Source organism: Gopherus flavomarginatus, chromosome 6, assembly GCF_025201925.1.
Source record: "Gopherus flavomarginatus isolate rGopFla2 chromosome 6, rGopFla2.mat.asm, whole genome shotgun sequence".
In the NCBI taxonomy this organism is placed as follows: Eukaryota; Metazoa; Chordata; order Testudines; family Testudinidae; genus Gopherus; species Gopherus flavomarginatus.
Window position 1 is genome coordinate 90,814,760 of NC_066622.1, and position 18,299 is coordinate 90,833,058.

At 38.6% G+C, this 18,299-nt stretch overlaps 1 protein-coding gene across 7 annotated transcripts in view; it reads right to left on the bottom strand.

The window, feature by feature from the left end:
* The window catches only part of RHOBTB1 (Rho related BTB domain containing 1), a 69,846-nt gene that overhangs the window by 17,217 nt on the left and 34,330 nt on the right, over nucleotides 1-18,299 (bottom strand). For 6 of the 7 annotated variants that reach the window (XM_050958317.1, XM_050958312.1, XM_050958314.1 and 3 more), the window contains one exon: nucleotides 188-373. In XM_050958317.1, coding sequence (XP_050814274.1) covers nucleotides 188-373 — 186 coding nt within the window. Of the gene's footprint in view, nucleotides 1-187; nucleotides 374-10,040; nucleotides 10,077-18,299 lie in introns of those variants that run through there. The other variant, XM_050958319.1, reaches the window with a different exon arrangement.

The window sequence follows — 18,299 nt, forward strand, 5'->3', positions numbered from 1 at the left end:
ATTAAGAGCTTACAGACAAGGGAACAGACAGGATGTGAAACAGTGTTATTTATCCTCATTTTATAAGATGGGAAACTAAGGCAAACAGACAATACTGGGTAATAATATAATTTCTTTTCAGAATAATAGTATATTTGATTAAAACCCAGAACCTTTTAAAATGTTTATTTTTTAAAAAAAACTTTACCTTGCTAAAGGCCGTCTCGCTCGATTAACAGCTTCAAGATCAGCGTAACGAAGATCCAGTTGGCAGCCAACCAAAATAACAGGTGTGCGAGGACAGAAGTGCTTGATTTCTTGATACCACATTGTTTTCACATGATTCAAGGAATTAGGATTAGCAATTGAAAAACACAGAACAACTACATCAGACCTAAAACAAAAGCAAGAGAAGAAAACAAAATATATATATATATATATATACACACATACACACTTGTAATCAAAATTAATCTCTCCATTGCAGCTTCATGTATTTTCATTAATCCTCACTGACACTGCTCAACCACACTTTCAAAAACACACTAAATCCCTGATATTAGAATACATTTTATTCATCAGAAGGTTTTTAAAAGCTACACAGTCCAACACAACAGCATGTGAACACAACATATCAGACATAGAAACTTCTTCATTCCAGATTCAATGTAAATTATGTACAAGCAGAGGTTGGTCTATTCTGTATATGTTTACAGTAGCTACAGTTTGCTATTCTCTGTTTTGACTCTGCGGGATTGTTATCACCTCCAAACACATTTCTGGTCACTGACACCAAAATTTCATATTATCAGGTCATTGTCACCTTAAGAGCATCCCAATGCCAGTTGGCACACTGTGGTCATGATATATACCCAAAAGCTGGCATGTAATATATCACTAGAAAACTAATAACTCACTGATCATTAATTTTCTTGCATGATGTATGTATGGTAAACTCACATAAGACTTCACGGATATGTGCTAGAAATATGTTCTTAACATGTATTTGGCAACCAGTGCCGAAGCCATGCGTGTTCCAGACAAAGGAACATTGCTCCACCTGCTTGAACGTGTCTCCAATGTAAATTATACAAGGTATGACCAAAAACAAAGAAAAGCACATTTACATGCAAGGTAAACAAAGACACCAGGAGAGTAAGTTGGGAAATGTGACCTCTTAAAAATCTTGATTGGGCGATGGAGACTGCATCCCCAGGAAGCCTTCCTGCCTCTTGAAGCAGGATCAGCAAACGTTGACAGATATAAGCAGAGAGAAGAAAAAGCCATTTTGGCATCCTTTACCTAAAGAGACAAAGGAACCAAGCACTTTGAAGGGACCAGCCACGTTGGAAGAGAGAATGGGAGAAAAACACTTTGTACAACAGACTCTAATCTGTTAAATCATGCTGAGAGAGCATGCTGCTGGTGACAAGCTCTGAAAAAGCTGCACAGCACAGAGACATCGGGGTACAGGACACAGCCCCTTACTGGCATGGGTGGCAAGTTTGTAGAAATTTTGGTGGTGCCCAGAATCTGCCCAAGGCTCTGGGAGGAGGGTTGGATGAGGGGAAGAGGTCTGGGGTGCAGGTCCTGGGCTGGGGATTAGGGTGCAGGAGGGGTGCAGGCTCTGGGATGGAGTTTGGGTGCTGGGTGCAGTCTCCGGGCTGGGGAAGGGGGTGGGTGAGGGATGCAGGCTCTGGGAGGGAGTTTGTGGGTGGGAGGGGTGCAAAGGGGGGTGCAGGCTTTGGGAGGGAGTTTGGGGATAGGAGGGGGTGCAGGAGTGAGGGCTGTCAGACTGAGGATGAGGGGTTTGGGGCGTGGGAGGAGGATCAGGGCTGGGGCAGAGGATTAGGGTGCGGGAGGATGAGGGCTCTGGCTGGGGCTGAGGATGAGGGGTTCATGATGCAGGAGGGGGCTCAGGGCTGGGGAAGAGGATTAGGGTGTGGGGGGATGAGGTCTGGGAATAAGGGGTTTGGGGTGTTGGAGAGGCTCAGGACTAGGGAGGGAAGGGGGGTAAGGGCAGCCTGCCCTGCCATTAGCGGATGGGGGCACTGGGACCCTGGGGCAGCAGACAGCAGTTGCTGCTGGGAGCCGCTCCGTGTAGGAATGTGCTACCCGGGCAGCACAAGCAGGCACGAGAGAGGCGCGTGCTGCTTTCTTCCAGGCAGAGATGCAGCGGGGTGCAGGGGAAAGACCCAGCTCCAAATATTGGTGGAGCAGAGCCCCCAGCCCTGAATATTGCTGGAGCTCGGGCACTATAAAAGAATATAACCCACCGCCTATGCTTACTGGTCTGGGCTGAACCCCAAAGCATCACCTAGCAGTTCAGTAAAAATGTGAAAGGCTTCAGGATAGCCAAATGAGCACACAGGTCACATTCTCGAAACTGTAATGAAGAAATACATTTATGGTTGTGTGGAGTGACAGCAAGACAGTACCTCCAAGATCTTTAATAAAGTCTTCAAAATTGTAACTGATGAAGAATTTCCAGCACTGACCATTTCTTTAATATGGACAAAATACCTCCACCCCAAAAACAATATAATAAAACAGGTTAAAAAAAACAAACAAAAAATAAGTGTAGGGAAACAAACAACAACTAAAATGAGATTCTGATAAAAATCACTATTTGTAGCTATCAGGAAAAAATACTTTATCATAAGAGATTGTCACAGTGTGTGTGTATGGGTCTGTGCGTATGCAGTTGTAAGAATCAAGATAATTTTTTACAGCAAGCAATTCTATACAACTGTTTCGCTTCATGTACCATTCTTCTCTCAAAAAACAGGGGACCAACTCAGGAAAACACGTAAAGCACAATTTTAAGCATGTGCTTAAGGGTTTTCCTGAATTGGGCCTAAATCATTGTTCGTTATTTGAGAGACTGCTATTAGAAACTGGCTCCCAGCTCTTGGTCCCTCAGCTGACAGATGCTTGAAGCATCATGAATGTAATATAAATTGCATACCCCTCTTAGGAAAAGGAAAGTGCTGACTAGTAGCTTTAAGAAGAATTGAGAGAAAGGCGACTTATTTTTTTAAAAACAATTGTTATCCCTAAAAAGTCATCAACAGAATAGTGAGCAGCTAAACTCAGCAATAAGCTGCCCATCTCATTTCTATTAAACTTTAATTTAGCACAAATTTATTGTGTATGCAGTTTGTATAATGAATAGATAAAGCAAGACGTGAATCTCAACACTGGCCTTTTAAATCATTAATGAAACTGTTCAGTACTGCTGCTTTCTACATTTCATTGTGGACACATATCTAGCAAGACTTACAGTTTCCAAAAATAGCCACATGCAATGCAGATTCTGCTGAGAGCTTACATTTAATACAAGAGAAGTGCTCTTGCTCTGAATTTATACCTTATATAAACTACAGCACATCCATAATATCTAAAGAATAGGAACTTTAGATTTTTTAAAAAGTTATCGGTTGAACAAAGAGGGGTAGGTAGCATAGACACTAACTTTTCATATGCTTTTGGGCGCTTGCTCCAAATTCAGATGGTCTGAAGTGCAATAAGTTTGACAGAGCCAACCCAGACCCTAGTGGGCATTTGTCCAGGTCACAAAACCATCACACAGTTTGGCAGTTGACAAAAATAGTAAGGTGAAGTGATGGGGGCTGAGGAACTTTGACAAAGTGAGAGGAAGTGGGGGAAGTGTACTCATGAAGTACCTGGCTTAATCTCTGCTATTACTGTTTAAATTCAATTTCATTAGTGTTGCCAGAAAGAAAACTGTGAGTATCTTACTGCGTGAATATCTGACAGCTGAATTCACACTAACTGTAACTAAACATCTAATACATTTTATAGTGATACAGGACAGAACTTAAAGTCAGTCTCGGCTTGATAATCAGAGGTTACTAGGGCTGTCAAATAATTGCAGTTAACTCACGTGATTAACTAAAAAATATTAATTGCGATTAATCACAGTTTTTATCTCACTGTCAAACAGTAGAATACCAATTGAAATGTATTAATATTTTTGAATGTTTTTCTACATTTTCAAATATATTGATTTCAATTACACAGTATCCAAAGTTGACAGTGCTCATTTTATATTATTGTTTTTTATTCCAAAAAGTTGCACTGTAAAAAGGATAAAAGAAATATTATTTTTCAATTCACCTCATACAAGTACTGTAGCGCAATCTCTTTATTGTGTAAGTGCAACTTACAAATGTAGATTTTTTTTTGTTACATAACTGCACTCAAAGATAAAATAAAGTAAAACTTTAGAGCCTACAAGTCCACTCGGTCCTACTTCTTGTTCAGACAATTGCTAAGCCAAAAAAATGTGTTTATGTTTACAGGAGATAATGCTGCCTGCTTCTTATTTACAATGTCAGCTGAAAGTGAGAAGAGTCTTCACCTGGCATATTTGTAGCTGGTGTTGGAAGGCATTTATGTGCCAGTTATGCTAAACGTTCATATGCCCCTTCATGCTTCAGCCACCATTCCAGAGGATATGCTTCCATGCTGATGATGCTCGTTAAAAAAATAACGCATTAATTAAATGTATGACTGAACTCCTTGGGGGAGAATTGTATTCTCCTACTCTCTTTTGCTCACATTCTGACATATTTTTCATGTTATAGCAGTCTTGGATGATGATCCAGCACGTTGTTCATTTTAAGAACACTTTCACTGCAGGTTTGACAAAACACAAAAGAAGGTACCAATGTGAGATTTCTAAAGATAGCTACAGCACTAGACCCAGGGTTTAAGAATCTGAAGTGCCTTCCAAAATCTGAGAGGGACGAGGTGTGGAACATGCTTCCAGAAGTCTTAAAAGAGCAACACTCCGATGTGAAAACTACAGAATCCAAACCACCAAAAGAGAAAATCAACCTTCTGCTGGTGACATCTGACTCAGATGATGAAAATGAACATGTGTCAGTCTGCACTGCTTTGGATTGCTATTGAGCAGAAACCATCATCAGCATGGATGCATTTCCCCTGGAACGGTGGTTGAAACATGAACGGATATACTAATCTTTAGTGCATCTGACATGTAAATATCTTGCAATGTGGCTACAACAGTGTCATGCGAATGCCTGTTCTCACTTTCAGGTGAAATTGTAAACAAGAAGCGGGCAGCATTCTCTCCTGCAAATGTAAACAAACTTGTCTGTCTGAGTGATTGACTGACCAAGAAGTAGGACTGAGTGGACTTGTAGGCTCTAAAGTTTTACACTGTTTTGTTTTTGAGTGCAGTTATATTTTGCACATAATTCTACATTTGTAAGTTCAACTTCCATGATAAAGAGATTGCACTACAGTACTTACTAGGTGAACTGAAAAATACAATTTCTTGTGCTTCTTTTTTATAGTGCAAATATTGTAATAAAATAATATAAAGTGAGCACTGTACACTTAGTATTCTGTGCTGTAGTTGAAAATATATTTAAAAATGTAGAAAACACAAAAATATTTAAATAAATTGTATACGATTATTAGTCGAGCAATTAATCTTTTAAAAATCACTTGACAGCCCTAGAGGTTACCAATTAAAACTTAATATATAGCTGGATGAACCATGCAAGTAGTACAAACATAATGTTGAGGTGTGGGGGAAGTTGGTTCCTTCAACTATATCAGTATGATACTATGTTTGTTGAGAATTATGCGATCTAACATTTTCTGTTGTATTCCTAGTGGAGTGAAAAAAGGAGCATGAAGGAAAATACATATGTTATAGATTTATTCTTTATACTGCCTTATGGGCTAGCGTCACCAAGATTGGGTCCCTTTTGTGCTTGGTGCTGTGCAAACACATAGTAAGAACCAGTCCTTGTTATAAAGAGCTTAAAAGCTAAATAGACAAGATAGATAAAGGACGGGAACAGAAACAGAAGCACAAGAGAGTTGCTCACGCCACAGGTAGCAGAGCTGGGAATAGGATCCAGGTGTGCTGGCTCCCAAGTAGACAGACAAATCTTGGTTACCATACTCAAATAAAAGCAGCTTCACTGAAGTCAGTGAGTAAGGCTGGGAGAATTTCGATCACCAAAATAGATATGTGGGAGTAAAATGCAGGGAAGAAGAATTGTCAACACAAGCAGAACATTGTTTGGGCACTTATTTTAACTGGGTAACTTTTCTTGTAACATAGGGACTACACAAATTTACTCCTTTATTTATCCACTGAAGTACAACAGTCAGCTTAATTTTTGTTAATTAAAAGGGAAACTGGTTGAAAGCCATGCATTAACAGCCTCAAACATTAAAATCCTTACCAAAGTTATTAAAACCACCCAAGACAATAAAAATGAAAAAAAAAATTTCCAAAGAGAAGTTAGATTTTATGTGGTTTGTTTACTTTGGCATCACTCTCAGCTTGGACAAAGAAAAAGTAGTCGTCAGTTCCACTTTTATTTACAATCAAGTTTTATTCTCCTTTCTATTGATGCCACAGTGTGTGGATTTTAAACATTGTAGGTGAAATTTTATTTAAGAAAAATAAGGAGAAAAAACTTTCCACTTTAAGAATAATCGATAGAAGCTTTTCTATTGGCTCTAGCATTAGGAGGCTAGTTTAGAACTTCTCTTACGGAGCATTCTTATATTTTATGATGCACTTTGATCTGGGTAAATAATACACAGATTTTTGTCAACTACTAATGATGGTGTATAATTACACTTATTACATACACTGAGATTCAGTGGCAAAGACCACAGGATACAAAGTTAAGTGATGTCACTGACTCAAACATGAAATCCTTATTTTCTGGTGCTGTGGATGTATCAAAAGTTAGAGATAAATTATTAATAAAAACCAAAACTATATTAAATATGGATCTGAAATCCTCATCTGCCTTATGGTTTGGAATGTCTCAACCATATTAAATATTAATCCAAACCATCCACACTGGCTATAGGTGGCACTAATAACTGCAAAATAACTGACATACTATGGTTGAAGGAAGGATTTTGCACCTCCAAAAGAGGCAAAACAGCTTATTTTCCCCCGCTCAGGCTTTTGGACAGGAAAGAATGGAACATAAATCTGAAAAATTTGATAGATGGAAATTATGAACATTTCTTTCAGATTGAGATCCAGCTACCATTACCCACATACATGTCACCTCTTCACTGGGTGACTGCAAGGCATGCTACATGAGAGAACACATTAAAATTTTCTCTTCCTTTCCAATCCCTCAGTCTGAAATATCCCAATTTGTTGATTATCAGGGCGTGCTGAAAGGCCCATCTACTTCCCCAGACTTTGGGGGGGTGGGGCATGCTAAGAACTATATGCGGATTAGACAGGTTGCTGTTTAGGTTTGATTTCTTCGTGTTAGTTACTTTCTGGTTTTTAGGTGAGGGCTACTGATTTATTTTTTAAAGTTACTGTACTTTTAATCGTGTCAGAGGCAACTAGAGCTCTGGATAGGAGCTTTTCTAATACTGGCTATGAAATGAGAAAAATAAATTTTTAAGAGCTAAATGGGCATGTCGTAGCCTGTCTTTCTCACCCTAACAACAATCATGGACACACAAGATGTTGCTATGGACAAAGAATATACCTACTGAACATTTAAAATACAAAATCCACTAATTTACATGGTTATTATATCAGTGTGCTTAGTGACACAAGCACAGTATTCTTTCTGGAAAACAATTTGCTCTTTCTAGAATGTAAAGTTTTTCCTTCTACAATCAAACAGGTCCCCCAGCTATAAAATATTGTTATAGCGCCAGATGGTGCTGTTACACAGTCTTACAAGTTGTTCTCAGCATGCAAGCCATGTTCAGTCTTAGGGCAGATCTACAGTTCAACCTGGGAATGTGATTTCCAGTTCAGGGAGACATACTCGTGCTAGCCCTCATTCAGCTAGTGTGATAAAAATAGAGTGTGCCTGCAGCAGTGTGAGGGCTGGCCACCTCAAGTAGGTACCTAGAGTCTCAGACTGGCACACACTCAGGGCACCTAGCTCTTCCTGTTGTTTGTGCTGCCACTTCTAGCTGCATTTTTAGCTTGCTACCTGCTTCAAGTGCAGGACTACCCTTAAAAGAAACACTGTACTGTTAGTTCTGTGATGTGCATTATTTCAGGGGGAGCTACTGCAAATAGAAGAGCTTCCTCTCTGCATTAATCTAACTAGAGTCCATCCCTGAGGCAGAGCTGCCTCTGTAAAACTGGGCATTATTTTTGGGACTCAGATTTTTTAAAGATACATTGCTTGCATGCCGCCATTTGTGACCACCTCTGTTCATGAACAGGCATAACAAGTTGTACTAAAAATATACCTGGACTTCCTGTCACTGATTTCTCTTCCAAAGGGAAACCAACTTGCAAGTCCCAGACATCTGCTATGGCTTGGCACAGAGGCAACAATATCCTCATTTGAGGCAGAATTTCAAGAAAACAGAGACATTCAATAACTTGTCATTAGACATACTGCATGGAGACTTTGTGAAAGGGCTAAAAGTGTACATGACTCTCAACTTGCATGGCCCTGTAGGTCAGACCTTTCCCAATGCTTTGATTTGGGTCGATTTCTGCCTAAAAGACTGGCTGAATTTTGAAATGTACCTGTTGTAGAAATTGAAAGAAAACCATGTTGAAGTAGTTCTGCTTCATCACTTCAGAATTTAATTTATGGTCTCAAGACATTTTGGGGGGAAGTAAATGAAAGTGGTACATGCAAGACTTGTTCACCAGGTGATTTAGCCCCAAGCAAGAGGGTTTTGTATTGCTCTCTAGTCACCTGCCAGAAAACCAAAAAGAAATATTGATGGGTTTAGAAGGGAGTCCTTTCAAGCAGAGGGCAGAGCTGTGATGCAGGAAAGGGGCAGAGCACCTGCAAGGCAGTAAAACAAGGAGGATTTGCCTGAGAAAAAGTCCTGCCTCTGTGTTACTCATTGATCTGGAAATCAATACTGACACCCCACAGGTGAAAAAAAAAAGGAAAAGTCTAGCACTACTATCCTGTTATCTTCTTTCCTTTTAGAAGGACAAGCCAAAAATTCTAATTGTTTTTAGATGGCTAATAAAGAGATCCAAAAGCCAAATCTGACAGAAAAATTTTATGGGTAGATGAATTAAATCAGAAATATTTCAGTTTAGCACAAAGTTATTGTACCCACAGCAAATGTTTTTTTTAGAATACATTTGACAAGAAGTTCAGGTAATTTCCTTCCTTTTATTTTTTTAATTTAATTATTTGTTTTTAATTTCCCTACTTATGGGCTTTCCCTGCAAGCAGAAACAGAAACACCAGATTACACAGTGAGGGAGGATGTTCAGAATCTAGTTTTGTGAAAGAGAATTCTGAGTCATTTCAGACAAACATTCACATTCCTCAGAATTTATATAAACTACTGAACACTTTGAAGTCCATTCATCATCAATAGTTTTCCTTCCATTCCCTGAATAATTTTTGTGCCATATATAAAAACATTTCCACAAAACTTCCCCCTCAGCTTTACCACATCCTTTGAAACCTGCATCTCAGCTGCAATTCTTCTGGCTGAGATGGGACTGGAGGAGAATTATCCATGTAACACAAACATTGAAAGGGACTCTTCTTAATTCAAATTAAGTCTTTCCCTCAGCCTGGATTGAGCACACTATCTCTACAAGACTCCCAAGTCTTGTTAGTTCATTCAGGCACTGAAAGACTGAATCCAAGAATTAAACCCAAGATCTCCTTTGTGGCAGCATAAAACACCACTGCTATCAACTCAATTATGTAAAAGAAATTTTCATTCAGTTATAAGACATCTTTCATGTATGCATCTCACGGAGCTGAAAAAAAATGCAGATACATATAAGCAAGGCAGAGTTTTAAGTGGATTCAGAGTTTAGTAAATGCAATAGCAGCCTTCGTATGAGATGGAAAGGAATAAGTGACAAGTAAGAATAAGTAATGACCAGAAGATGAATGACCTGTATGCACAGAGACAACAGATGGAAGGCCTGATGAACTAAAATGCAAGGAGTGCCCTGACATGTGAAGAACTAAAGGTTTCCAGGTAAGGCAGGCCAAGACCATGCAGTACCTTATTCGTGAGCAGGAGAATCAATTAATTATATACTTTACCAACAGCAGTGAAGCTTCTTAAGTACAGGTGTTTATGTGCGAAACTGTCAAAATACCCTGAAATATATTCAGATTTTGTGATGAGTAGCATGCAGACCTATTTCTAAAAATTCTGTAACTTAAGGTTTAGTACAAAACACCACCACCAAAAGAGTATCAACTATCTTTTTAAAAATTATAATGATCACATATTTCAAGACGACGTTTAAAAAGCAGAAAAAGCTTTTTTGCTCATTCCTTACCAACTATGAACACCACTTCAGAAATTACATGTTTTAAGCCTTTTCAATGTTTCTTCTGATGTACTCATGGTGCATATAGCGAGAACCACAGATGACTGAGGTATCATAAAAATATCTCATTTCCCACTGTAAAAGTCTGGAGATCTATTCTCCCTGCAGGACAAATAACCAACCAGATACAGCACTAATGGCAACTGGAAAGTTATCTGGAACAAAATATCAAAGCAAAGCTATTTTTTAAAGTTTAAATAGACTGCTTACGTAGTCATGGTATATGCTTAATTTTACTTCTGACTCTAAGAATTAGGTTTACTCATTATTACATCTTAGTCATTTATATAAGGACGAGATCATCTTAGCACCAAACACAGGGCCCAGAAATGAACCAATTCATCTGCAAACTGCTTTAACTTTTCTCTTGGGCTGAATTCTACAGCCCTGAATTGAGTAAAACTCCCACTGAAGTCCGTGGGCATTTTGCACAATTCAGCTCCACAGAACTTGGCTCAATCTGTCTTTCTTCTTAAGGAACACATTGGTTGTATGTTTCGTTCCTAATTCACAAACAGAGATGCTGTGCTAAATATAATTCCATATAGTATGGGTACTTTGACACTAAAGAATATTTATAGGTTCTGTACACCATGCAGAAAGAAAAAATAGGCCTTCTGTTTCCACACGGAATGAAAAGATGAGGAATCAAGAACAAACAGCAATCAGGAAGATAGTGGTTTCAGCTCTTGCTGCAACAGACCATCTGACCAACTTAGAGCAAACTCCAAAACTCAGGATGTGGTGGGAAGAGTCTGGTAAGGAATCAGATAATGTTTGTTTAAAGGTGTATTGTAATTGGATGGCCTGTTCACTTTAAACTGTAATGGGGCATAAAACCTGGGACCTGTTCCATGACACATCCCCTTTAAGGAAACAAGTATTGGAAAGAGCAACAGACAACCCTGGAAATGGAGCCAGGTGTTGGTCTGGGAACTACTTCCTGAACATGATAAAAACCAGCAGCTGGAGAACTCCCAAAAGAAGACAGGGCAGACAGCCTGGAGAATGAGCACTTTCAGACTAATTTTGTTACCATTTGCAAGCAGTTGATTCATGGATAGAGACAATATTTCAAAAAAGTTTCTCTCTAGATTTAATAGACTTTAATCAAATGCACAGGAGGAAGAGTAACAGAAAGACTCAGCAATAAATACACCAAAAAAACCCCAAGTCCACAAGCAGTGATCCACAATAAACAAAATATTCATTTTTCAAAAGATGAAGAAGAGATTAAATGTCAAATCATTTGAAGCAACACTATTAAGAAAGGGAAAAGAACATTTTAAGATAGGGTCTGAAATGATGAGGAAAGTCAGGGAAGCAAAGAGAAATGGGAGTTCCAAACATCTGAGAGTCCAACAGAGTAAAGCATGATTGTTATAAATGGTAACAGAGTAACGAATCACAGAGCTAGTCACAGGAAGCTAGGAAGATTGTGAGAAGACAAAGGGGCCAGGATGTTAGAGATTAAAGGGAATAATGACTGGCTTAGGCACAATCACTAAATGTAAGAGCGTGATTTTTACACAGGTATATAGGAAGCCAGTAAAAATGAAATTGGGGAAGACCTGAAAGCAAAGCAAAGCAAAATTAGATGAATTTAGTGGTAAGAAACCCTCGTGTGACTGTATCACAGAACTTTATCTTTGTTCGTTAATGAAAAATCTGATTATTGTTGGCAATAGCTCAGACAGCTTTATGAATTATTTATGATAGCTGAAGCCATGACATTTCAAATGGTACACTGGTATCAAACAGTAATGGACAAGGGCACTCAGACTGAGGTGGATAGTTGTGCCCATATATATTTCTACTACCCTACATATCTATGATGAAATCTAGACCCAGAATCTTGGAGTCTTAGATGTCTAGTGGGTTCAACAGATCCTAAGATTGCATCTTATCAATTCAGAAATACTTGTGGTGGCCAAAGTCATCTCTGATGTCCCTTCTCTGGTTTAGCATATTCAAAAGATTCTTTTCCTCTATTATAAATGAAGGTTTTTAGAATAAACCACCTTTAAAAGAGAGCAAGAATGGAGGAGAATTATGTAATAGCATAAACAAAGAAGGGTTGTGTGTGTGTGTGTATATAAACATTTTCACTGCAGTCAAAGAAGCCCTGCACTATTGCAACAGAGCCTCTCTATTTTAGCTATGTTATACAGACATTAAGATAAGCCACATCATACCCTACTGATACTCATTTGGCAACAGGTCTTCTAAGAGGAGGAAGAATTGCTGATCCCTAATAGCAATTCCATAACAGATTTTCATAAAAATTCACTACTTACAGTAAGATAAGACACGGGTGTAATGTGGGGAGGACAAATAACTGATTTCACCAATTTGAATGGTCTAGGTATTCAAACATTTCAGGAGACAGGTTGATAGCTTCTAATTCTAATACATGTGATGACAGAAAAGACTTTAATGGGTGTGTCCTTGTATGTACACACACAATATTAGACACAAAGACACAATGAAAAATAAAATTAGATTTCAGAAACTCATTTGAATATCATTACCACTAAACATGATCTGCAATCTTCCTTGGGTCCAAACTGAGCCCAATTAAAATAGTACAAAAAAGCATGACTGTCTCAAATGTTAAACACTTCTCCGTATATCTCCTCCAAGACTACCTGATGATGAACTTAAATGGCCTGTAAAACACAGCCCTCTATATTTGGGTATTTTTAGTTTTTAAAATAGATTAGCGTAGAAGGGGAAGTTCACCAATTTTGTTGGCTGTCCTCACATCTTAACACCATATGGTGATACTGCGCAGCATCAGTTGTGGTAACAAGACATAGCAAGAGGAAGAGAATGGGGACAAGGGGACAAGAGATTAAATAGATCTGAAAGTAGTTTATGTCCCCAGTAGCAGGCCCATTGCCAGACAAGCAAAAGAGAATCTGCCTGTGTGAAGCATTTACTGTTGAGGAGATGGTCCCCAATTCCTCTAAAGAGACATATTTATACCCATATGCAGTGTACTTGTAGCTGTGTTGGTCCCAGGATATTAGAGAGACAAGGTGTGTGAAGTAATATCTTTTATTGTGCCAACTTTTGTTGGTGAGAGAGACAAGCTTTAAGAGCTCTGTGAGGCTCAAAACCTTCTATCTCTCTCACCAATAGAAGTTGGTTCAATAAAAGATATTACCTCACCCACCTTGTCTCTCACATTTATACTTGATCAGAAGGTGAATCTGTACTGACGCAGAAATAAATGTAGCTGGTCTGAGGTGCAGGAAGAGGCGTTAGCTCAGAGAATCTGAGAAATTTTTATGCAACATCCTGCATTCGGAGAAGTTTTAAGACATTTTAAAACATACAGTAGAGTTTTAAGTAAAGTATCGATTTGTGCATCTGTCTTTCTTCCCCCATGAAAGGTGAGAGTATCCCTCTTCCACCTTCCTCTGGGGGGATAAGGAGCCAGAAAGAAGGATGTGAGCCAGAGCTTCCTTCAAAGGACGTGAAAGATATGAACTCCCAGCTGGGTCACCCACTCTTCTCATGTGCTACTGCTCTGTTTACAGCTGGGAAGGCAGAGGGCCCCAGAAGCAACTCAGCCAGTCACCAGGTCTTGCTCACTTCACCAGCCAAGGTGGAGGGGATGCTGTAAGAGGGTAGTATGTATTAAAACAAGGAAATCGAGAGGATGTTGAGTCCTCCATCTCCTTGAAGCAGAGGCAATGGAGCTGCTCTCCCTTTGACTTTAAGCATGGATGGGACATAATAGAGCAGGGGTAGGCTACCTATGGCATGGGTTCCGAAGGCAGCATGCGAGCTGATTTTCAGTGGCACTCATACTGCCTGGATCCTGGCCACCGGTCCGGGGGGCTCTGCATTTTAATTTAATTTTAAATGAAGTTTCTTAAACATTTTAAAAGCCTTATTTACTTTACATACAACAATCATTTAGTTCTGTATTATAGACTTATAGAAAGGGATCTTCTAAAAACATTAAAATGTATTACTGGCACGCAAAACCTTAAATTAGAGTGAATAAATGAAGACTCGGCACACTACTTCTGAAAGGTTGCCGACCCCTGTAATAGAGGGTACTGATCAAACTAAAACACACTGAACCAACACTTTGTGAAGATGTTGAAGTGGTTATGGCAGGAACCTTGGCTGACTGCATAGGAGTGAAAAATTGTGGGTCCCTCAGAGCTAAAGAAATTGGCAAAAATAAGAGAAATGTTGGTGATGAATTCATCTGCCAAGGAATGCAGACTGACAATGCCAAGGAGATATGTTTCTGTGGATTCAATGATGTTGAACTTAGTGGTAAAGGGAATCTTAATCACCTAAGAGTTGAGTGAATGTGCTCCTATGACTGACTACATACCAGACTTGGAAGACTGAAATTCAGGTCACAGAAGAGGCAATATCGTCAACATGTTTAAAAAGGCCCTGTCAGCTGCCTTGTAATGACCCATCCACGTGTTCATAAATAAGAGGTGTGGGAAAAGCTGATTTCCAGCCATATGGTTTGAACAGATTTTGTTTGGTTTAGAACTTATCCTTGAGTTTCATTAAATAATTTATCATGGTTGAACTAGTTTACAGACCACATATTCATATGAAAGTAAGTATCTGACAAATGGAATTAACTCCTTACAGATGTGCATGCACACACGCGCTTTAGTGTTGTTTACATCAAATAACTGCAAGAAATTAATTGAATTTTAGTCAAATATGTTGCTCTCTCACTTAAAAAAAATCTGGCAAACCAATTCTTTTTCCATTTTCACTTCCAGCACTAGGAGATCTTGATATTCTTATTCAAAACTAGACTAGATAAGATGCTATAAAGTTGTGAATGATGCCAAATTAAAAATAGTGTAAATTACTTTAATGTTATGCCTACATAAAATGAGTTGGGTATGGTTTAGGGACATTTGTACATGGCGGCAGCTTGAGCTTTAGCCATTTCTCCCATCTAGGCTGCAATCTTAGGCAACTGTACAGTACTGAGACAGAACCGTTGTTGGATGAAAAGGTGACATAGATCTGGATATCAGAGTACTACTTATACCTCAGACCATACCATTTTACCATTTCTTCACTGGATTTTGCATAAAACTGAATCCTTCAGGACAATTTGAATTGATGAGTATTCACCACCACAAACTGGAACCTACTTGAAATGAAAGAACAGAACCACTCTAGAGCAAACCCACTTATCCGGAGTTAAGAAAAAATGAACATTCTAGAAATCTTTCCAACCAAGTTTTGTTCTCAGTTTTTTTTAATTAATCTTTCTGTCAGTTTCCCTTTCCCCCTCCCAATGTCCTGTATGATTTTGATCTGTAATTAAACAACTTGCAGTAAAATACAGGCTAGGATTGATACTCTGCCCTCACCACCTTTTTTTTAAAAAAAAAAATCAAAGCATTAATTGTTCCATCTTGTTACTCATCTCAATGAAAAATGAAGAAGCAGGAAGAAATCCTACCAAGATAAATCCTATCACCTGTTCATCATGTCACCTGCAACATAAACCTATTTATATATAATTCTGCAAAATTAATGGAGCAGTCTTCCCCAAAGAGAGGCAGATACATTGGTAACTTACTAGCTCTTATTATGCCACAGTTAGGACAATTAAAGGTCTTGGCTGACAGACTCAGACCTCTCCATGCACCATGAGCATAACAGGATCTACTTTGCATAAAACAACAACAATTTTGAAGGGTATTTGAAGGGACATCTCATTAAACAATCTTCCAGGCAGAGAAGACTGGACACCTGTAGGTTTAGCCTTGAGCATTCTGGCACTAGCCAGCTTTTCACTGTTCTGCAAGATTTGACTTAATTATGAGAAAACACTTCAAAGTACAGAAGATAATTTGAAAACAAATTCTCTAAATGTATATACACAATAAACCCACCTGCAATTTATAAAGGCTCCTAGTTGTAAAAAAATATTAAAAGAAACATTATAAATATGTTAATACTGTATTAAAACATTTTAGAACAGAACAGAATTGAACAGGGTAACCAGAGCCTGCTAGTATAAAATTTGACCAATGAAATTCCATTAATAGAACGGATTCCAAATGGTTTCCTCAAGATACGCTAGCTTTGCTACTACATACAAATGCATTAAGAGACTTAGCAGAAGGAAAGCTACTGCCAGCATGATTGGTTTCTAAGGCCTTGTCTACCCTAGAGGGAAAAGTCGATATAAGCTACGCAATTTGAGTTATGTGACTAGCGTAACTCAAGTCGACGTAGCTTAGATCTACTTACCACGGGTCCATATTATGCGATGTCCATGGGAGACGCTCTCTCGTCTACTCCCCTTACTCTTTTGATCCGGTGGAGTACAGGAGTCAACGGGAGAGACATCTGCGGTTGATTTAGTGGGTCTTTACTAGACCCACTAAACCAACCGCTAATGCATTGATCACCACGCATCGATCCCCCGGTAAGTGTAGACAAGCCCTAAAACAGTTTCTTTCTGAGCTAAACTCTTTTTAGCAAACCTTGTTCCAATGTGTCCCACATGACGGGCCCAATCCTGCAAACATATGTGAGAATCACATTATTCATGTAACTAGTCCCACTGAACTCAAGGTACTGAAGTCCCTTTATGTGTGAAAGATTAGAAGTTAAGTATGCGGTTTTCTCATGCTCCCATTCACTGAGTAAATGTTGACTCAGAGTTCAGAAGATGCCTGATTTTGTTCTCCTAATCTCTATTCATCTGTTCAGTGACACAGTGTCTGCTACAGAATATCACGTTGGTACGTCAGGGAGGAAGAGTAGGAGGAAATGCAAGGTACAACCACCTTTACAGTCAGGCTTCACAAAGTTTTAAATATTAAAATAAAAATTTTTTACACCTGAAAACTTCATAAACACTTGAATGAGTTTGGAAACTAAGGTCAGTTTTCTCTTAAATCAATAACTTTTTCCATACATAAAACATGCACCTTATGTAATCAAGACATGCTGTACTTTAGGTCCTGATTCAGCAGAGCACTTAAACACATGTTTAAGTACTTTGTTGAAATGGGAACTTAATTGTCTTTCAAAAATCACCCTACCGGCCAAAGGACAACGTCTCTGCAATAGAAAGCACTTTTTACTACATAGCTCTTCATAAAACAATCCTTTAAGATGACACAGGATATAAAGAAGGATTTACACACATACAACTATAAACTTGCCTATGGAGTTTTACAATGTGAACATTTCGAGAGATGTTACCATCACTGTATTCAGCTGATATACCATCTTGTTATGGCGAGCTTTAGAGAGAGACAGAGACCAGAGTAGGCTAACTCCCTTTGAAGTTACTCATTTTATCTAGCACTGATTCACACAACTCTGGCTTCTCTATACTTCAGGTGCATTGAAAATGGAGCCACAAAGAAAGAACTATTTACAGACATTAAGTGCAAAAGTGGGCAGATACTATACATATAACATTTTTAACTGGAGAAAAGGTCTGTTGAAAAATATCAGCTGAAATAAGATAGGAGCAGATGTGACAGGAAACGAAAAAAGTTTCAGCAGGAAAAGAAATACTGACATTTCATGTAAAAAATAAGACCTTATTTGAGTGTCAGTCATAAAAAAAGAGTTTGACATTCATTTTTAATTTTATGTGCCTGAATTTCAGATAGCTGATTCACATTATGATATACTAAATTTCCTGCTGTTCAGCAGCGCTTCTGCTTGCATTGATAAAGGGCCAGATCCAACTCCCCCTGAATTAAATGGAAAGACTGTCACTGACGTTAGAATTAGGCCATATTTTTCACTTTGATAAAAGCCTATTGCTAAATTCTCAACATTTACAAGATTAATGTGTCAATGAAAACTCTGTGTAGACTTTTGTATTCTTGTAAGAGAACCCTTCCCTTCCCTTTTGTTTTAATTAAGAAAACAGGAAAAGAGACTTATCTTTTAGTGATTTGGGATTTAGATCAGGTCCTATGAG